The 22,790-nt window shown below is 44.6% G+C and overlaps 1 protein-coding gene across 1 annotated transcript in view; it reads right to left on the bottom strand.

The window, feature by feature from the left end:
- The window catches only part of LOC119498058 (E3 ubiquitin-protein ligase RNF123), a 222,629-nt gene that overhangs the window by 185,311 nt on the left and 14,528 nt on the right, over nt 1–22,790 (bottom strand). Inside the window, 17 exon segments of the mRNA XM_037786545.1 lie at nt 1,360–1,421; nt 1,885–1,984; nt 12,364–12,486; nt 12,790–12,805; nt 14,954–14,988; nt 14,991–15,008; nt 15,993–16,085; nt 16,465–16,590; nt 17,349–17,411; nt 17,413–17,454; nt 18,245–18,359; nt 19,305–19,369; nt 19,371–19,431; nt 21,431–21,498; nt 21,605–21,691; nt 22,314–22,378; nt 22,381–22,398. Coding sequence (XP_037642473.1) covers nt 1,360–1,421; nt 1,885–1,984; nt 12,364–12,486; nt 12,790–12,805; nt 14,954–14,988; nt 14,991–15,008; nt 15,993–16,085; nt 16,465–16,590; nt 17,349–17,411; nt 17,413–17,454; nt 18,245–18,359; nt 19,305–19,369; nt 19,371–19,431; nt 21,431–21,498; nt 21,605–21,691; nt 22,314–22,378; nt 22,381–22,398 — 1,157 coding nt within the window.

Below are 22,790 nucleotides of genomic sequence, written 5' to 3'. Positions count from 1 at the left end.
CTGTCAGCATCACAACTGTTACAGTCACTGCCGTTAGAGTAACAGCTGTTACAGTCACAGACATTACAGTCGCAGCCGTTAGAGTAGCAGCTGTTACAGTCACAGCTGTTACAGTCACAAGTTGTTAGTCACAGCTGTTACAGTCACAGCTGTTACAGTCACAGCCGTTAGAGTAACAGCCGTTAGAGTAACAGTCATTAGAGTAACAGCCGTTACAGTCACGGCTGTCAGCATGACAGCTGTTACAGTCACAGCTGTTACAGTCACAGCCGTTATCTAATCACAGTCGTTATCTAATCACAGCCGTTAGACTCTAATTGTAACAGCTGTGATGCTGACAGCTGTGACTCTAACGGTTAGAGTCACAGTTGTCAGCATCACAGCTGTTACAGTCGCAATTGTTAAAGCTGAAATTGTTAGTCACAAATGTTATAGTAACAGCCGTTAGAGAAACAGCTGTAAGAGCCACAACAGTTGCAGCCACAGCTGTCGGAGTCACAGCTGTTAGAGTCACAGCTGTTGGAGTCACAACAGTTAGAGTCACAATTGTTAGAGTCACAGCCGTTACAGTCACATCAGTTATCTTATTACAGCCGTTATCTAATCACAGCCTTTAGAGTAACAGCTGTTACAACCACAGCTGTTATCTAATGTTAGAGTCACAGCTGTTGGAGTCACAACTATTAGAGTCACAACTGTTAGAGTCACAGCTGTTAGAGTCACAGCTGTTAGAGCCACAGCTGGTAGAGTCAAAGCTGGTAGAGTCACAGCTGTCAGAGTCACAGCTGTCAGAATCACAGCTGGTAGAGTCACAGCTCGTAGGTAAGAGTCACAACTGTTGGAGTCACAAGTGATGTCTGTCTAATCCTAAAACTGAACTACATGAACAAACAACTCAAATGAATCAAAGAAACATGAAGTAGAAATCATATCTTAAGAAAAGACAGATGTGAAATAGATGTAAGATGAAAAGATGAATGAAAGTAGAGAGAAAATGATGTTCAGATGGCGTGTTGTGTTCAGAGGTTAACATAAAGATTCAATACTATATTTCAGCCCACAGTTGGTCTGAGAGCTGAGTTATATCACCACAATAACTGCATTTCAAGGTTGTAGTATAATTCAGTGGTGGTGTTAATGAGGTTTGTGTTGTGTTTACTGCCTTCACAGTGTTCAGGACATGGACACACAAACATACATAAGCTAAAAAAAAAAAAATCACAGATTCACAAATGTATTGTTTCTTGGAAATATGTGGAATTAAGTTCCACATATTCAAACCTAAAACCCATTTAACATTGTACTGTTAATAGTTCAAATAATATATATTAATATACACACAATACCAACTGTACACACCGTAGTTTTGTCTTTGTTATTGAGCAGCAACTTCAGGATCTGAACCTGCAACTCTTCTACCACTGAGAGGACAACAGAGGAGAGATCAGCACGAAGTAAAAATACTCTGTTACAAGTGAAAGTACTAATTCTAAACTGTACAAATACTCTGTTACAAGTAAAAGTACTAATACCACACAAATACACAATATTTCCCTCTGATGTTTAATGGAGTAGATGTAGAAAATGTCATGAAATTTAAATACTCAAGTAGAGTACAAGTACTTCTAATTTATACTTATGTATAACACTCGAGTGAATGTACTTAGTTGCTGGTTTGAGGTTGAGTTCAGAAAGACGTCTGGCTGTCAATCAGGTCCAACATAATATATAGTGTGAGGAGCTCTGTAACTAATATAAACCATGAATAAGAAAGTATACTTTTGCCGATTATATCATACAGAAACCGAGGCTAGTTTAAGAGCCCTGCTGTGTGTAATAAAGAAACAGAGATAACCAGCAGCTAAAGTAAAAATAAAGTCTGACCTTCGATCCTCTTCTTCAGTCTCTGACAGCCTCTCTCGTACGCTCTCCGTCTCAGTCGTTCATCTGCACTTTCATCTTTGGGCTCCTGCTCATCTTTCCCCTGAGAGCAAAATAAAGAACAATAATGAATAATTAAACAGTGAAATGATTCATTCAGTCAGTACTCATGTTAGTAATCGGCCTTACAGCCCGGACACACCAGGAACGTCAGGAGCGCGTGGCGGCTGCGTGGCGGCTGTGTGGCAGGGTGGCTGCGTGGCGTGGTGGCTGGGTGGCGTGGTGGCTGCATGATTCACGCGTCGGACGTTCACACCAGCTGCGTGTCAGCTGCGTGTCTGCTACGTTTCTGCTGCTGCAGCTGCTGCTGTCAGGCCTTTCTTTCTACATAGAGTTTACCTTTTAATGGCCATTTCATTTCATTATAAATATAATTTATATTTATTTTAGACCGAGAAAGGTAAAGAAACGTGTGGTAATTTGTAAATAATAGTAATAATCCACAATTAAAACTCCGTACTATATTCATTCATGGAGCTCTCCAAGTCACTGCATGTTCTAGAACACTGTCCGGCACATATTCCAAAATAAAAGCCTTGTGTTAACAAATGAAGGAATTCTGTCCACAGAAAAAACGCTTGAGGGCTTTTATTTTGAAATGAAAGCAGGAAGTGTTGATTTAAAAATAAGTCTTTACTTTTTTTTCATTTCCGTAACATATTCTACAGATAGACGTCGAAACTGTAGTAATGTAGCTGATATGATGTCAATATACTGTCAATAGATCACTTTCACTGTCTGTTGCTGCTGTGAGACGCACGCGTCAAAAATAGGCGAGAGCTCTATTCTCTAGAAGAGACACAGCTGAGACGGGCAGTGTGCCTGCTCTAACCTGTTAACACGGACGCCGAAATAATAAACAACAGGTAACGCAGCCGCTACGTGCTCTTGACGTTCCTGGTTTGTCCGGGCTGTTATAGGTGGCAGATTAATGAACGTGCCATCGCCGGTGAAAAAAGCCTAAGTTTCTGTCGCTCAGAGGGCAATCGTCTTGTAAATTCTCGGTTTGTGAATAAAATAGGCGGTAGAAGGTATTGCTACAACTCCTAGCAATAGGATCATAGTGGTAAAGCTTTTTCTGACGCTTGTTTTAACACCTTTTACATCAGTAACATCAGACAGTGAGTCATAACAATATGAACACATCTCCTAAATAAAGCTCCGTCATCTGTGCAAAGCACACTGGACTATAATCCTGCGGGCTTATTGTCCAATATTGTCCCAGTATTGTCCTTCGAATCTTTATTCAACTTCTTCAACTGTTTCTTCCGTACTTTTTTTGGCCTTTAACTAGTCCTGCATACTTTCAGCTACAGAAACCGTTCAACTATCGAAATATTCAGCTCTTTAAGGACAATAGTGCTATGACCTGGCTTGTTTCAACTATTTATACCTTTTAAAATATTAAGCTTTTTCCACATTTTTTTTTACAATGTAACTCAATGGAGAAAATCTTCAAATCCTCTTAAATCTACTCCACTTTGAAATGCTACTTGCTTCTGCATACTTTCAGCTACAGACTTCATTTAAACTTTAAACAGGTTACAAGTGTTTTGACTGTTAAGCTATGATTCAGCTTTTTGATAACTTTTATAGTTTTTCATTTATCACAGTTTACGTTTTATGAAATTTTCAGACCATTTCAGATTTTATAATGGGTGTGTATTGCGTGGGTCGTTAAGGGCTAGAGCACGTGACATCATCGCTAGAGTGGAGCAGAGCTTAAAAATCTTTTAAAAATGATCCGAACAAATTGCTACCTAGCCCACAACTTCCACTCCTCATACACAATTAATACATCAAAACGAAGGTATTTTTGTCTTCTTTCAGATGATGTGCCCATTTAAGCAATAGGTCTTACAGTTTGGGATTTATCTCCTTCAAAGCACCAAGAGATCCCTTCCTCTCTCTCATCCGCTGCAATGTTAATTCACCTCTAAAAGTCTGGAACAAAAACTCAACTGTGGAGACTTTTTAAACTGCCAGTTCTCAGTCATTTTTAACTTTCAAAGTAACTATCAAAGTCTTGAGGTGCTTAAACTGAAGAGTTCTATTTCGTTCTTCCTGACCGCCAGAGGCAGTGTTTAACACTGGATGTTATCCATCTCGCGCACGCGCAGGTCGAGTATTTAATATCAACAAAGTCACATGTGACCTGGGATGACATAGCTTATATAAGCCCACGTCATCATCAGAGATGTCCCTGTTGATAAGGAGTCTGTTTTCGGTCTCCTTTATTGTTTATTGCCGCTGAGCTAAGTGGTTGTGCTACAGTAATGGCGAGCCCCCACCGGACAACGATCCCCGTTGGGCTGTTGTCGGCTAATTAATTTCCTTTACAGTGTGTATTGCTCAGCAGCGAGTGATTTCGCTCGTTAAAGCAGACCATCTCCTTTGTTTGATAGATAGAGCGACCGCTCCCCAGTAAGTGATTTCGCTTGTGGGTTAACTTTTTTGTGGCTGCTGTTAAAGGGGAAGTTATTACCTTCCCTGTCTTTTGTATGATAACAGTCCTAGTTCAAAGCTAGTGTCTAGTTCCTGAGACAGTTTGCTGTTAAGCAAATTGATGTTATTTTTTTTCTCTCTGTTACTAGAGAGTGCTTTCACTCCAGTGTAACCAATGATTTGCATAACTAAGTAAACACATTATATAAGTAAGATAAATACATTAATTAATTAATTTAATATAAGAGTATAAATTAATACTAAGAATTATTATTCATATCACAGCACCATGTTAGGAGAGCATGTTTGCCGTGCCTGCATGGCTCCACTGCTAGCTACTGATGGCCATGATGAATGCCCCACATGCCTCAGTGTTGTACACCTGAGGGAGGGGCTGTCCAACAGTCAGTGCATGAATTGTAGTTTTATGCCACGGGAGCTGAAGATAGCTCGTTAGCTGAGCTAGAAGAGCAGCTCGAGAGCCAGTTGCCCCTATCGGATGTACCATTCAAATGCACGGAGTGGGCGGAGACGCGCCCCACCTGAGGGGGCCCCACCTACAAAAAAGGCAAGGAAGTGGACTGTTTGGCAACTAAGGTCGACACGCTAACATCAGAGTTTGCTGAGATTAAAGCGATGCTCCTTAACCTTCAGCCAGGCAGGGTGAACGCAACCAGAATGACAGCCCGCAGGCTATGACACCTACCCACCAGGATGGGATGAGGATGCCCTGTCTACGAGGGCTTCCTGTAGCCAGTTTCTGTGAGGACCAGCCTGGACAGGGAGAGCTAGTAGCCTCCTCCCACGCTTCTGACACCTGTTCCCAGCAGTCAGGAAGTGGGTCCAGGGCAGGCTCAGAGTCTGCTCCAGCGACAGTTAAGCCAGTGGTCCGTATGGCTCTGGCACGCTTAGGCTTGGATGAGGCCCCGACTGCGGGTACCTCATCCAGCGCATTTTTTAGGTGGGCCCCGCCCCTGACGGGTTTCTCTGTTCCACCCTCCCAGCCATACATTGAGGAGCTCCACAAATGCTGGCCAGACCCGAAATCGCTTTCCCCACCACACCACCGACGGCAGGGCCTTAGCTTCCATGCAGAACGCTGACACTTACGGACTGGGTAAGATGCCAGCAGTGGAGCCATCTATTGCCGCCCTTATTGTGTCTCCCAATGAGGTCTTGAGGCCTGATGCTCGCTGTCCCAGGCCCCAGTGGTCGCATCACAGACGACTTTCTAGTCAAGGCTTATGAGACAGCGGCACGCATGGGCCGTCTTGAAAACTCTCTTTCCCACCTGATACTATCCTTGTCCCAGTCCCTGCAAGCTGCTGGCGTGGATGCTTCCGTCCAGAGCCTCAGTGATGCATCCCTGCAGGCGTTCGGTCTTATCACGAGGGAGCTTGGCAGACTAATGTCGACCCTTACGCTGACTCGCCGGCAGGTATGGCTGGCCCAATCTCCGCTTTCTGAGCCGGGCCGGAGAGCCCTCCGCACTCTCCCTGTGGTTCCGGGGGAGCTGTTTGGCCCAGCAGCACAGCAGGCCTTGGAGCGTGGAATCCAGGCGAACCAGACTCCGCAGCAGTTTGCTAGCTTCCGGGAACCTACGCCTTTATTGCGACAGCGGCCCCCCACAGGGTGGTGGTACCAGTCGCCCTCGGCTTCCAGCTCGTCCTGATACGTACCCGAGGACCTCGCAGGCTCCAGCACGGCCGGTGCCTCAAGCGAGGAAAGGGTCGGGGGTCAGGGTATCGCCCCCCCAGGTACCCAAAGGGCCAGAGGGGAAGATCCTGATGCCCGGGGCCGGCAGTCGGACGCTTCTCCCAGCAGCAACTCAGCTGCTGGGAAAGCAGCACTTCAGACCCTTGGGTGGTGGCTACGCTTTCCCAAGGGTACACTCTTCAATTCCGACGCCGGCCCCCCAGTTTTCAGTGGGATCAGACTGACCACGGTCAGCGATCCCACAAAGTCCCAGGCACTCAGACAAGAAATATCCACCATCTTGGGGAAGGGTGCCATCGAAGAGCTGGGGCTGCAGACACAGCAAGGTGGGTGTTACTCAGTTTATTTTCTGATTCCAAGAAAGAGGGTGGGTTTCACCCTATACTGGACTTACGAGGGCTGAACACATTTCTGAAGGTGTTGCCCTTCCACATGCTGAGTACAGCAGATGTGCTCCAAACCGTGACACGGCACAGTTGGTTCACATCCATCGATTTGAAGGACGCATACTTTCACGTCCCAATAGCACTACCTCACAGGCAGTACCTGCGCTTCGCATTCGAAGGCAAGGCTTTCCAATTCAAGGTGCTCCCATTTGGTCTTTCCCTTGCCCCACGGGTCCTTCACAAGGTGCATGAGGGCGGCACTCGCCCCGATGCAAGCCAGGGGTATGCTTATCCTCCCATACCTGGACGATTGGCTAATTTGTGCTCTGACCAGGGAACAGGCAGAGCGGGACACTGCGTCCCTTCTGCATCATGTGACGAGGTTGGGCCTTACCGTTAACCATGCCAAGAGTTGTCTCATACCCCAGCCAAAGGGTAGTGTTCATTGGGTTAAACTCTGGACTCTCGCCATATGCTGGCCTTCCCAACACACGACGAGTAAAACGCCATACTCCAGCTTCTCCTCCGGTTCCGGAAGAACAGGAGGTTGAGGTACAGCCTGTTTCTCAGGCTGTTAGGTATAGTGACATCAGTAACATCAGTAGTGCCACTGGGCCTCCTGTACTTACGGCCATTCCAAATTTGAATCAATGGTTTCACAATTAGATCCAAAGTCCCACAGATCCAAGAGAGTCAGGGTGTCCATGACCGATGCGTCCTTGCATTGCGGCCATGGAGAGACGGGACATATCTGGCCAGGGGTCTCTCATTGGGTTCGATTCCCCTCACGTCCCGAGGTGGTGGTGACCGATGCTTTGCCCTCCGGCTGGGGAGCAGTATGGCAGCACAGAGCGATAAGGGGGCTCTGGACAGCACAGGAAGCGGCGGAGCACATAAATGTGCTCGAGCTCCGTGCTATATATTTGGCACTAAGCAAATTCCCTACCACATTTGAGAGGTAGGCATGTTGTTGTACGGTCCAACAACAAGTCAGCTGTCTACCATGTAAACCGGCAAGGGGGCACCAGATCAACCCGGTTGCTACAGGTGGCACGGAGACTTCTGGTATGGGCTTTCCTTGTTTTTTCCAGCCTCAGGGCCATGTATCTGCCAGGGCCACAGAAGGTGGTGGCAGACTTTCTCTCCTGCCAGAAACCCCCCGCGGGCGAGTGGAGGCTCCACCCAGAGGTGGTAGAGGAGATATGGCGCAAAATATGGCGCAAATATGGCGCAAATATGGCACAAATATGGCGCAGCAGAGGTGGACCTGTTTGCCTCAGAAGCCTCAACGCACTGCCCTCTTTGGTTCTCCCTGACGGAGACAGCAAGCCGTTGGACAGGATGCCCTGGCGCACCCATTGCCAGATTGCCTCCTCTATGCCTTCCCACCATTCCCACTGATAGCAGTAACGCTACACAGAATGCAGCACGGCAACCACAGACTCCTGTTGGTCACCCCAAACTGGCCGGGGAGACCCTGGTTTCCGGGGATGCACAGGCTTCCGGATGGAGTTCCATGGTTGCCTGCCCAAGAGGCAAGACTTGCTCTCAACAGTTGGGGGGCCGTATCTGGCATCCAAACCCGGATCGCCTACAGCTTTGGGTATGGCCCCTGAGGAGCCGGACCCACTCCTAAGGGTATGTGACCAGGCGGTAATTCAAAACCATTTCTGACTCAAGAGCACCCTCCACCAGGGCACTGTATGCCAACAGGTGGAAAATATTCTCAGAGTGGTGTAAAGTTCATGAGGAGGTACCTCAGAGTGCCTCTGTGCCATAATACTGAGATTTTTGCAGTCTTTGCTGGAGAAGAAACTCTCTCCTTCTACCTTAAAGGTCTATGTAGCTGCTATTTCAGCCGGGCATGGTCAGAGTGGATAACCGGACCGTGGGGTCTCACACTCTGGTGACCTGATTTCTTAAAGGAGCCCAGCGGCGGAACCCCCCGCAGGCTGTCAAGGTTCCCTCGTGGGAACTGCCTCTGGTGCTAGAAGCCCTTTGTCTCCCCCCCTTTGAGCCTCTGGAGCAGTCGGGGCTGGAGTGGTCTTCAGTAAAGGTTGCTTTCCTTTTGGCGATGGCATCACCAAAACGTGTGAGTGAACTTCACGCCTTGTCAGTGAGTGAAGCGTGTATTCGCTGGACACTCGGAATGGCACAGGGTAGCACTTTGGCCTAACCCATCATTTTTCCCGAAGAGGTTGGCACCGGCCCACTCTAATCAGGTCATTGAGCTGGCAGCTTATGATCCTTCATGCCTACAGGGTGAAGATGCTAAGTCAGCAGAACTGCTCTGCCCAGTGAGGCCTTAAGGCATTATATACAGGTGACTGCGAGCTTTCGCCACTCTGATAGTCTGTTTGTCTGCTATGGGGGCCATAGGAAAGGGCACGCCTTGTCCAAGCAGAGGCTTTGCAGGTGGATTGTTCAGGCCATTGAGGAAGCATACAGGTCAAAAGGACTGCCTTTACCTCTTAATATCAGAGGCCACTCCACCAGGAGTGTCTCCACTTCCTGGGCAGCGCTACGGGGGATCCCTCTAAGTGAGATCTGCGCTGCGGCCAGCTGGGCTACTCCATGCACCTTTGCCCATTTTTACAGGGTCAATGTTGCTGCTCCCCATGCAGTAGCATCGGTGGTCTTTCAGGAATCCACAGGCCGTTCCCGGTGAGGTGGGTTTTTCCTCGTGACTACGTTGGTAGTCGTCATCCAGTGTTAAACACTGCCTCTGGTGGTCAGGAAGAACGAAATAAAACGATGTTACGTATGTAACTACGGTTCTATGAGTTCTGGATGCCCGCCAGAGTTGGCTGTCACTCGGAATCTTGGCGAGAAGATTCTGGAGGGACATCTCTGATGATGACGTAGCTTATATAAGCCCACGTCATCCCAGGTCATATGTGACTTTGTTGATATTAAATACTCGACCTGCGCGTGCGCGAGATGGATAACATCCAGTGTTAAACACTGCCTCTGGCGGTCATCCAGAACTCATAGAACCGTAGTTACATACGTAACTCTCGATTTCAGCTATACAACTGGTAGTTTTTAACTGAGGGAGTCTTTTTCAGGTATTACCTTCTCTGTGTTTTCACCAGTCTTTCCCAACCATTACTCAGCACTTTCAGACACAAACAGGTGTTTCAGATTGGCTGATTACACACACACACACACACACACACACACACAACACACACACACACACACACACACACACACACACACACACACACACACACACACACACACACACACACAGTATCTTAACAGGGAACTCAAAATAAAAATCTCTATAGAGTAACTGTATATCTACTATATTTTGTGTAACGACTTACAGTTTTTAAAGTTCTAGCTGCTGCTACTACTACTACTACTACTACTACTACTATTACAACTACTACTGTTACTTTCCACCCAAATACCACTTTCTGTTTAACAACTTAGAGATTTTAAAGGTCCATTCAATGAAAATACTATTTCTGTCCAAGCACTTATAGTTTTAAAGGTTTATTTCACCCAATACTACTCTCTATCTCTCTGTCTCTGTTTGTGTTTAGCAATGCAGTTCATCTGTCTGATATAAATACAAAGCATTTCTTCTTCCCACCTATTCAGGAAAATTCAAATTTACCACTTTTGACAGTATTAAAGTTAGCAAATTAATAAATTTCAGCTGTCAGCATTCCCACGCATTTTCAGCAGGAAATGCATTTTCTAGTTTCTTCTTCCTAAACTTTGCCGCGCTACTTGTCCCGCAGCGTTGCCAGCACATGTACAAGAAGTACATCAAAACGTGCGTAATGATCGGGAATCGTGTGCTACGACCTGACTAAGAGATTCGCGCAAGCGGTTTCCGAGAAAATCGCGCGAAAGCGTGAAAGCAAAAAGTGCGATTTTTTTCGCTCCATTGGAATGAATGTAAAATCGACGTGAAGACAGCTAAAAAGCAACTCTTTGGGGCCATACAGAGTCGGCATACTTTAACGTAGAAGCGTGATTAAAAGTTTAAACGGGTCACGAGACTTGGAACTTTATTTGGCCAAATGGAAATTTTTTGATAGCTGGCACGGTTTTCACGAAATCGCAATTTACGTTTTGTGAAATTTTCAGACCGTTTCAGATTTTGTAATGCGTGGGTCGTTAAGGGCTAGAGCACGGGCTACAGTGCGGGAAAGCTTTGAAATCTTTTCGAGCAAATTGCTCTGTAGCCCACAATTGTCACTCTTTTTTTTTTTTTTTAAATTATTGTTTTTTTGGGGGGCATTTTTTTAAGCATTTATTGATAGGATAGTGGATAGAGTCTTGGGAAGGGGAGAGAGAGAGATGACATGCGGAAAGGTCCACAGCCGGATTCGAACCCGGGTCCACCGCGGCTAGGCCTGAGCCTTGGCCATACATGGGGCACCCGCTCTACCGACTGAGCTAACCAGGCGCCCCACAATTGTCACTCTTAATAGATAATTTGTTCATCAAATTGTAGGAAATTTTGTGCCGGTCGCAGTCATGTAGCTATGGAATCAGTCAGACTTACACATTTGTCTCTAGGGTCCCAAAGGTGAGAGTAAGTCCAACAAGCTGCTCCATAGAGAGCAATGTTAAATCAGACGGGAAATGTCTGACAGAAAGTTGACAATGGCACTTTTCTAACCTGCTCCCATGATCCCATTTTTGACTCCACACACAAAAAAACGACATCAATGCGTTCGGCAGAGTCTTTTCTCTCCGATGATGACATTATTTTGTCGATTGGACTCACGTTTTTTGTCTGAGAGACACTTTTATGACATGTACATCTCTGGTTAACTCCTATTATAAGTTGTCTGACTGAGGGTGCTAAGCAGTGGCCAATCACCATGGCAACGTTTGATTGCTGCTAGACACAGGTGATTCACATTAGCCAATCAGAGCAGGCTGACTAACACACACACACCATTTTAACTATGTAACTTTTAAATATCAGCGTATATGCCTCCAGTTATAGTCATAATTAATGTTATTAATTATACCTGTGATTAAAAGCCCCCAACTCTCATTGTATGATAACAGGAAACTAGGTATTCACCTAGTTTTCAAAATAAAAGCCCTCAACTCTTACTGTATTACAGGAAACTAAACACTCCTCACGGCCCCCCCAATAACCATGGCAACCAGTGGGCTGACAGACACGCACATATTGCGTGTCTGTCAGTGGTGTGTCAAATACAGAAATGAAGGGAACATGACAAACATTATATATCAGCGTATACAGTAATAACAAGAGCGAAATTCACATTAACCTATGGAAACATTAGATATCAGCGAATAAGCCTACAGTGATGACCTCACTATGGACCTCAGACAGTCTGAATGTGCCCCACCTCCACACACACAACCCCTAGCCCCCCACCCATCCCCCAAGCACCCAGGCCCACTGGTCAAAATGTCTTGCGAAAATTTCTAGTTCAATAAATAAAACCACAATTTGCATAAATGCAGCTTGTTGTTTTTCCTAAACTTGACTGAGTGGTTGAAATGATCGAATCGATCAGAGGTTCTCATTTAGAAGTTTCTGTAAACTAATTTACAGAAAATGTTAATGTTAATCGTTTTAAAAAATGTTTTATCATGCACAAGGTCCATCGATAATATTTAACTTTGCAGAAACTTTTAATGAGCTCTCCTTGATCAATGAACATCTCCTGCCATGTGACCTCCATCTGCTGCAGCTCTAATAAACATCAGAGAGGAGTCATTTCACTGAGTAATAAAGTTGATAACACACTTGTACTCCTTAAAGTATTTGTGGCCAGTTGGGACTGAATTCGTCCTCTGAGATGTCTGATCAGTTTTCAGTGTCACCTGATCTCGGATAAGAAGCACCAAGGTGAGTCGGTTTTACCTCCTTGTCGAAGTGCGTGGGCCACCAGGTGGTTGGGATGAGCTCCTCGAGCCCCGCTTCCTTCACTCTCAGAGGAGTCTTGATGTAAAAAAACACAACTGAACGCAGAACATCAAACGTGAACTTCTGTTAAGGAGAAACAGAGTACCTACTTTTTTTGGTTAAGCAGTCGTGATGTTTTAAATAGATGAACCACTGAGATGACATGTGATCGTCAACAATAGAAGACCAATCTCTAAAAACACAATCACACTTTGAGTTACTGAAAGTCGTGAAAATAAAACTGAAAGTTAAAATTCCAGACTGTAGTCAATCTTATTACAGAAGTTTGTATTGATTCTCTTCTGTCCAATAAGGCTTCCTGGTTTTAGGAAAACATGCCTTTAAAAGATGAAGCTCAGATTGTTATTATCAGTGGTTCACAACATTATGGAGAAGGACCCTACAGAGAAATAAAACCTTCTTCTGACCTTTCGCTCCTCCGTTTGTTATTGCGTCATGTGAATTGTTGCCAGACAACCAACGGTGGAAATGGGAGTGAGAGTTGGAGAGAGGAGTGCCGGTGTTGTCAGAGTTTGTTGTGTTGGAGTACAGAAAGCGTAGCTTAGTGTTCTCTAAAAGATGTTTAATGTCATGGCTGAGTATTTAGATTATTTAGACCAGTGGCTCTCAACCTTTTTAGTGTCAAGGACCCCTAAATTGATACACATTAGGTCCTGGAAACCCCATTTGATGGAAGAAGATTCCGCTTCAGGGACCTCCGTCTGAACAGATTTTGGTTGTTAGATATGATTAAGACCAGAATTTTTGTAATAGTTGACAACTAGGGATGCACCGATACCGATACCAGTATCGGGTACGATACTATGCTCATTTACTCGTACTTGCAAAACGGCTCCGATACAACGGCACCGATACCACTTTACGGCAAGCGTGACGTTAACCGCTCGTCACCATCTTTCGGGTCCAATCGCACGCGCTCACGCTCCACCTCCCCGACGGTGCGGGCGAGACGGGCCGGTGGTTCACCCGAACCCGCTGGGCCGGGATCCCGGCGCGCGCCTGCCCTCACTTTCATTGCGCCACAGGGTTTTGCTTGCACCCTCTGACTCGCGGGTATGTTGGACTCTTTGGTCCATGTTTCAAGACGGGTCGGGAGGGTTGCAGACATCACCACAGACCCCTGGCGCCTTTTACGTGAGCCGAGTCCCACCCTGGGGGCATGATGCTTGGCCACGGCCCCGGGGGGGGCACCTTCGCCCCGAGCCTTTCCAAGCCGACCTAGAGCCGATCGCGGAGCAACGCCTCGTATGCGGAAGCAATGCCTGCCGTGTGTCGCTCACACCCTCCAGCTGGCTGTTAATGAGGATCTTTTGGGATAGAGAAGTACTAGTATCGGTACTCGGTATTGGCGAGTACCCAAATGTAAGTAGTTGTACTTGTACTCGGTCCTGAAAAAAGTGGTATCGGTGGCATCCCTATTTAAAACTACAGTTGAGGACATGACCTGGGGAGGAAGTGATCAGAATAGTCACTCTTACTCACAATGGGCTCACTTCTATAGTGAACTAAAAAGTGAGAAAATAAACTATTCCCCATTTTTCTGGGGACCCCCTGGAACTCCCTCAAGGACCCCTGGTTGAGAACCACTGGACAATGTGATGCAACGCTACATTTCACAACAAGACTTCTCCTTGAGCGAGACTTGGTTAGACACAATAACAAACAGAGGGGATCAAGCGAAAGCTAAGGACACAGGTTTTATTTCTCTGTATCTTAAAGGGACTGTTTGTAAGAATCAGAAATTGTTGTTAACAGCGACACCTGTGGCTGTTAAGTCAACTAAAGTCAGCGTCCTGTTGCTCGCGCTTGTGCTCGCTCTACATAGACATGAAGGAGCATCGGTCAAAACAGTGAGGAGACACATGTCAGCTAAACGTGCGCGGTTTGTGAGTGAAGGCAGACAGGCAGAGGGGCAGAGTACAGCAGAAACTCCGGCCCTGGAGACCAAAGCTAACGGTTTTCCCCTGTGTCTTCTGGCCGCGGTTGGGGGGCTGGAGCAGGAAGAGTTAACACTGTTTAACAGACGGGCTTCACTAGATAGAACTTTGCTGTTTCGGTGCTTCCGTGTAGTTTGTGTTGGACCGGGGTAGCCAAACGCGAGCGCGCATATGGGACACCGACCCCTAATGATTAGTAAGAGTGTAAGAAGTTACAAACAGTCCCTTTAATAATAACAATCTGAGCCTGTCGGTTTAAAAACACTGCCAGCTGCAGCGCTCTCGTTCAATACTGAACCAATTCCAAAAACATTGTTGTCCCCATTAGTCACTTAGACACAGAACACGGGAAAATCAGGTCCAGGTTGAACTATACTGAAGTTCCCTTTAAACACACAACAAGGATCTACAAATGTATTAACTCCATAAAGGTTGGCCGTGACTGTCGTACATAGGAAACCCATCTTGACCCATTCTTAGTAAATCTGTTCATTTGTAGGTGGCGTGAAAAGGTCATTTATTATGTATACTTCCTGAACTATATCTGCCAGTAACAACAGAAGGATATAGGACGTTGTTGAGGCAAGTACTTCCTGGACTTCTCGTGGTGCAGGATGGCCCGTGGTCAGACGGCAGGTAGTGGATCTGAAACACAGACTTCAGTCAGAGCGAAGACTGGACATGAAGACATTGGTTTGTGTTGGAAGAGAATCTTCAGTGCAGTCAGGAGGAACTCAAAGACAACAAATCTTCACTGATTGATTTCAGAGATTTTTGGGGATTTACGATATTTCATCTCAAATTGCATATTTGATCAATTTAATTTACTTTTAAATGACCTTTATTATTATTATTATTATTATTATTATTATACTTTTTTTCATTACGCACACATACAAGAAACACTAAACTTAATAAAAAAAAAAGCTACTTCTCAGACACAAAACATTATTTTTCGTACATTCATACACCCTAATAAAATATATAGAAATCTGAAAATAATATTTCATTAATTTAAAGTCCACATATTTACTCAAAAAAACAGGTTTACAGCAGGTAGGATTTTTTTCGTCCACACACATTATAAAGCAGTAAATGTTCCCTGTTTGCCTTTTCATTCACCAGTAACATTTTCTAATGGAAGACTTCACAACATCTTTTTGCTGCAGAAAATAATAACTCATAATTATTTGTTCCCTTTTTAAAAAACAACTAACAAGCTAAAATAAACTCAAAAGGAATATTTTTTGAAACAATCTTTTCCTGCTGTATTTATTTGATTTTTCTGCATTTAGAAACACAGTGTAACAGCGCAATCTTCACCTCATTTATTGCATAAATCTGGAATATTTTATTATATTGATTTACCCGGAGTGACATATGTTCATATTTTTTTTAAATACATCTTTTGCTGTAACTGTTTTTTTTTCCCAGCAGTGTATGAATCTCCACAAGCCAACATGTGACGAGGACGTGATATTTAAGTGGATGTTGTTAAAACTAATTATTGAAACACACTGATAACTACAGGTTTATGGGAAAGCCATGTGAGATTCTGTTTCCTTAGGGTTATTTTTAATAATGGACAGGTCCAGGACCAGGTCCAGAGGGGGGAGATCTGGGTCCTACCTGGAAGCCCAGGTCGGGGATGATGGGGGAGAAGCGGTAGGCCCTCAGCAGGGACATCATCAGCTGCTTCAGACACTCGTTCACTTCATAGTCCTGCAGAGAGACGGGCAGAGAGACAGACAGAGAGACAGAGACACAGACAGAGAGACAGAGAAACAGGCAGAGAGACATTAAACAAATAAGAGAAGTCAGACAACTGAGCCCCTGATGTTCAAATCCTCAGAGTGTTTACATGCTCTGTAGTTACTGTTACTGTCAGTCAGCGTATACGTGCAGCAGCTCAGTGATCACATTCCTCCTCTACCTTCGGCCTAAAAACCGTCCTTTAAATCCTCTGTTGAATTACTCAAAAAGGGTGACCTTTGACCTCTGTCAGAGGAGGGTCAGACTGTCAGAGGACTTCAGGGTGTCTCACTTTCTTCAGATACACTTGTTCTGGAAACTGGTTCTGACTGAATTTTGGCATTTTTACCTCCATCAGCAGCCAGAAGAGATCCAGAAGCTGCTGTATGAGCGGGTGTTCATCTACTGAACCTCCTCCCTCCAGAATGCCCAACAGGAAGTTCATCAGCACGTCTTCCACCAGGTACACTTTACACTGTAAAAAATACAACACTCATTAGTTTACACTGTAAAAAACCCCACAATGAAACAATAAATACAACCAAATGGTTGTTTTACATTTCCTCTTGTTTATAATTACACAGTATGTGGGCAGGTTTTCATTGTGATTATCTTACAAATTATTATGATGCTAAACATTTTTGTTTTTTTATTTGGCATTTTCATTTCATCTCAGAGTCCCTGAGAAAGATCTGTCAGAGGATCCCATCCGTGTCAATCATAATAAAACCACCAGATGGAGCCAAAGTTTTCAAACAAAATCAAAATACATTGTTCCAGTAAAACTTGCTGGTTTTACTGTTTTTTCCAGCCTGAGTTCTATTATCAGACTATATTTGGCCATTCCGTAATACAAATGACATGAACCAGGAGATCCACTGATATTTAACGACAGAGGAAGGACAGACGTGTTGTTCCAGTTCCAATGTTATGATTTGAATGTAAAACCATCATCAGGAGAACAACAGCTAATAAATATCAGGTATCAATATAAAAAAAACACAGGATAATTGATCAAAGTAAATACTGTTAAACTACAATTAATAGCCCAGGCTTTTATTTGCTCCAATAACTGCACTCAATAAATAATCAGATAAATAAATACATTTAAAAATGTATAAAAAATAAATAAATAAATAAAGAACTGGAACCATCTGAGCATTGTCAGAAGGCGATTGAGCACTTTCACTTTTTACACAACCACAAAACTACAAAGAAAGAAAGTTGTGTCACCATGAGTGGAGCGAAGTGGTTGAAGATGTGAGCCAGAGTGATGAGGACTGTAGGTTCTCCGTGAAAGCCTCCACACAGCACAGTCCTTCTCCACCAGCCTCTCCTCCTACAGCCGGCACACAAACACATACAACAGGTTCAATTCAAAAAGAGGTCAAGTCTTTAAGTTTGACTTTGTCCCCACATGAGACAGAAACATGAGACAGAAACATGAGGACACATTCAGAAATAGGAAAATAACTTTGCATCAGGCTTCCAGTTGAAGCCAGCTGTTCTCTGTATGATTGCATCTAGTTTCATCTGAAACTGTCATATTTGTTTCATAAAACATTACATATAAGGTCATCAGTGATGCACACAAACCAACCATGTACAGACCACCGCAGCACCTGTTTCCTACCAGTGTACAGTCCACCGCGGCACCTGTTCCTACCGGTGTACAGACCACCGCGGCATCTGTTCCTACCTGTGTACAGACCACCCCGGCACCTGTTCCTACCGGTGTACAGTCCACCGCTGCACCTGTTCCTACAGGTTTACAGACCACCGCGGCACCTGTTCCTACCGGTGTACAGACCACCGCGGCACCTGTTCCTACAGGTTTACAGATCACCCGCGCACCTGTTCCTACAGGTTTACAGACCACCCCGGCACCTGTTCCTACCTGTGTACAGACAACCCCGACACCTGTTCCTACAGGTTTACAGACCACCGCGGCACCTGTTCCTACAGGTTTACAGACTACCCCGGCACCTGTTCCTACCTGTGTACAGACCACTTCCGCACCTGTTTCCTACCGGTGTACAGACCACCCCGGCACCTGTTCCTACCAGTGTACAGACCACCGCGGCACCTGTTCCTACCGGTGTATAGACCACCGCGGCACCTGTTCCTACCTGTGCATCGATGGCAGTGGCGAGGACGTTCTTGATGTAGCCCAGCAGTTTGTGAGCTTTCATCAGGTCTGTAGCTGGGGGGTTCTGGAGGGGCAGGTAGCCGTCTACAGGATACGTGATCACACTCAGGTTAAAGGCAAACACTGAACAGGTGAACAAGTATGAGGCGACAGTTTCTTTGTTGAAAATAAAAGTGCAGTGGTGACAAACGAAGCAATAACCTCCTTCATACTACAACAGGCGACAGTTTGAAGACTTTGAATGATCTATTTAATAATCTTTTAGTGTATTGTAACAAATAGGGAAATCACAATACCAGAAATTTAGAAGTCAAGACCAATACCGGTGAAATTCCACGATTCTCGATATCAATTCGATACCACGATTAAAAGACAAAAGTGAAACAATAAAGTATTGTCCTGCTTACCGGCTGCTAACAGGCTAACGTTAACTAGCTCTCGTTCCGGCTGATTTCAACACAGATTTGTTGTTCACTTCACAATGTAGCATTATTGGGGAAACAATAGGGCGCAACCCCTGGGCGCGTCGATAGTGAGTTTACTGCGTCCCAAACACATTTTCTATTATCCCCAGGACGACGGGATGCTGTTAGTCTTGAGCCCTGACGGTACGGTATTGTAGAAATATGATAACCATCACGCCATCTTTGGTTGAACATCAAAGGAATCCAGTGCTCACCTACCAGGTAAGGCCTGTGTGGTCGTTGGTTTTACTACACTCCTTGCGAGATGTTTGATTTTCCTAAAATGGAAACAACGCACTCCTCCATCTTTTTCTCACTGGGTCAAAGACGTTATGTATTTCTTAAAACTAGAAAAAATTAAATACACAATGAAAGGTTCCTCTCAAACCTTTGCTAAGATATGGAGGCCCTTTTTGGATTCATATGACTCTCTACAGGAACCCCTTGACGAAGAGTAGAGTGGAAAACATGAATGTCATATTACAGTAGTGAGCAAATTCAAATTCATAAAAACTGAAAGAAAACACTGAAGATTAGCTGTCGTGTGTCTCGTGTGGGCTGAAAAAAAAAGGATATCTGAGAGGTCTGCTGCCAAAGTTGAAAGCCACCGACTCTTTAAAGGAGAGGCTGATGGCGGGAAAAGTAAGCGACGCCCGGACCCATCTTAATGTTGGTGAACGCCGTGCCCAGAGACTGACCGTTCCTGAGGACACAAACACACACACACAGCATGAAGACACACAACAGATACAGAGGAAACTCATTTACACTCCCAACAATTCAGATGTTCTGTGAGAAAAGTCTTCAAGGCCGTTCACACAAAGAACTACAACTCTAATGAAAACGATGTGACTATCCACACTGATGAACAAGAACATTCTGGAAACAGTGGCGCCGAGCACGCGCTGCATGCATTCAGCGGCCCACTTCTTTCGGCACTGTCACCTAGAAAGATTTTACTAATCACAAGGAGGCGATAATAACACTCAGTTCTCAGTTTCCTTTTCCTGGTCGGAGAAACAGCAGATACAACATCTAGAAAGGACTTGATTTTCTTTCTCGCCTTTGTAAAACAGCATCACAGCTGTGCAGCACAGCAGCGGCTATTTTTCAACTGTTTTCTTATTCTTATTATAGGGATTGTTTGTAACTTCTTACACGTATAAATCATTGCGGGTCGGTGTCCCATGCACACTCCCGTGTGGGTACACTGTTCAGACTCAGACTCCAACACAAACTACACGGAAGCACCAAAACCTCTTGGTTGTATCTAGTGAAGCCCGTCTGTTAAACAGTGTTGGCCGTGGTCGGAGGACGCAGGGGAGACCGCAGCTTTGGTCTCCAGGGACGGAGTCTCTGCTGTACTCTGCTCCTCTGCCTGCCTGCATTCACTCACACACCGCGCTCGTTCTCACTCCACTCTCACGTGCATGCACGCACACTACACACTGCAGAAGAGTTAGTTTAGCTTTGAGAATATCTAGTGAATGTACAGTGGACGTTTGTGCAGAAATAACTGCTGCAGCTCCTCCAGACCAACAGAGGTTTCCCGTGTCTTGTGAAGTGACGGGGATCCGCAGAGAGAAACGTTATCATCTCTGACCAAAACTCCGGCGTCTCCCCTGTTCCCTCCGGCCGCGGTCGGGAGGATGAAGCAGGAAAAAGCAACACTAGGATCAGTATTGATTCATGGAGAGACCTTCGTCTGGTCAGCTAACATTACTGCCAAGCAGCTGAGATATAGAGTGATATTGTGCTTTCTGCTGACGTGTGTCGCCTCACTGTTTTGACCGATGCTTGTTCATGTCTATGTAGAGCGAGCAAGCGCGAGCCCGACGCTGACTTTCGTTGACTTAACAGCTACAGGTGTCGCTGTTAACAAGCTATTTCTGATTCTTACAAACAGTCCCTTTAATAAGAATAACATAAATACAAGTTAAAATAATTGCTTGATAAATATTGTGTCTGTTGTTTCAGACCACAAAAACTAGCACGGCAAATTGGCTAGTGTTCCCCGGGCAGTCGGATAATCTGGCTCAGATTATTAATTGATTATTGATCAAATGAGGCGAGACGTGACGTGTTGATCATGACACCCTGTGGATTGGATGGACTTGATTGGCTATCAGTGTTCTCTATTGTTCATCAAATCGCTCTGAAAGTGATCCCAGCAATATCGTAGGCCACTGTGGTTGTGGTTATAGTTGGTGTCGACTCTGCCATCCACTTGAGTTACAACCATTTTTAAAACGATATATTGATATTAATAGTTATAGTTTTCGTTCTTGGTGTGGACGGCCCTTTACTGTAAGATGGAATCCCTGAAATACTTTATAATATAAATATGGCTGTCAAAGGTAACGTGATAATAACACATTAACGCAAATTCGTTTCAACGCCACTAATGTCTTTAACGCATTAACACAACTAGCAATTCTTTACGTTGTAGCGGCTCAGTTTTAAAGCTAGATTGAAAATACTGGTATTTGAAACTATAAACCTGATGAATCCATCGGTATCACCCATGTCCCAGTTTTTATGCTAAACTAAGCTAACCAGCTGCTGTACAGACATGAGAGTGGAGTCAACCTGAACATCTGACACTTAAAGAGAAAGAGAAGAAGGGGACTTCACTAAATGTTGAACTGTTCCTTTAAAAAGTTGGTCCCCAGTACTGGATCTATTTGAGTTGATTTACTCACAAGCAGAACGTGATGGCTCCCTCGTCCAGGTCGATCAAACAGCTGACGATGTCTCCGGCCGCCCACGACTGAGGACAGATAAACTGCTGTCAGCGCCGAGGTGTAGTGACAGTATAGAATCAAATAAAGTCCAACGACCTCTATCTTTAATTAAACTGCTGCATCCATGTTCACCTTTCCATAGTTAGTGGTCGTCACGTTCCACTTCCTCACTCTGTTCCCATCGTAGGCGTAAGAGTCCGGAGTGTCGCCCACACCCTCCTGAGCACACGCACACACACACACACACACACACATACATACACACACACACATAAAAACACAAGATACAGCGCACACACACATAACACAAGATACAACACACACACACACACACACATATATATATATATATAAAAACACAACATACAGCGCACACACACACACACATATATATATGTATATATATATATATATATATATATATACATATATATAAAAACACAAGATACAGCGCGCGCGCACACACACACACACACACAACACACAAACACAAACACACACAGTGTTTCAGGTTGTACTCTTTTACTCGTGTGTTATATTCTATTTTAGCTTCTATCCCTAGCTTTTATTTTTAGCTTCTTTTTTTTCTAATCTTTAACGTTTTGATGACCGTTTTAATTATGTCTTAATGTTCTTTTACACTTTGTCACAATGTCTACAAATAAAGCCGCCTTGCCTTGTACTCCGTTACCGAAATGTTAAAGTATGTTTATTATAGTTTGTTCTAAAACCTGAAATGTCAACGGAATATGTGAGCATTACAATAATGACTGCTGTGTGTTTATGTGTGTGTGTGTGTGTGTGTGTGTGTGTGTGTGTGTGTGTGTGTGTGTGTGTGTACCTCCTGGTTGAAGCGACAGTTGAGAGTGCACCACCCGATCTGCATCAGACCTTGGGAGGAGATAGCACCTCGTAGGCCCATTTCCCTGCAGACACAAACAAAACAACAACACAATGTAAATTATTTTTGTCAGATCAGCTCAGCGACCACTCCTCCTAATTTTAAATTATTAGGTATATAAATGTGGACATTATAACAATATTGTTAACATAAAACACAGTGATCATTCATGTTTGTTTTGTTTATGTGAGACTTATGTTGACGTCTCTGCTCACTTGATGACTAGTTTTCATGCGCTGTCGCATTCAGATCAAGAGAGAAGCCAATTTTCGCTTTGTTTTACTCGCGTGAGTGTGACTGCCGGTATCATTTGTGTTCATTTGTGCTAGACACGCCGGAAAGGAGGAGGTGCATGTCTCCGTAGATGCCAACAACTTTTCATTCCTCCACTTCCTCCATCAACCATGGAAGAAATAA

This window comes from Sebastes umbrosus, chromosome 1 (genome assembly GCF_015220745.1).
Source record: "Sebastes umbrosus isolate fSebUmb1 chromosome 1, fSebUmb1.pri, whole genome shotgun sequence".
Lineage (NCBI taxonomy): Eukaryota > Metazoa > Chordata > Actinopteri > Perciformes > Sebastidae > Sebastes > Sebastes umbrosus.
This window is presented reverse-complemented; position numbering and strand designations above follow the sequence as displayed.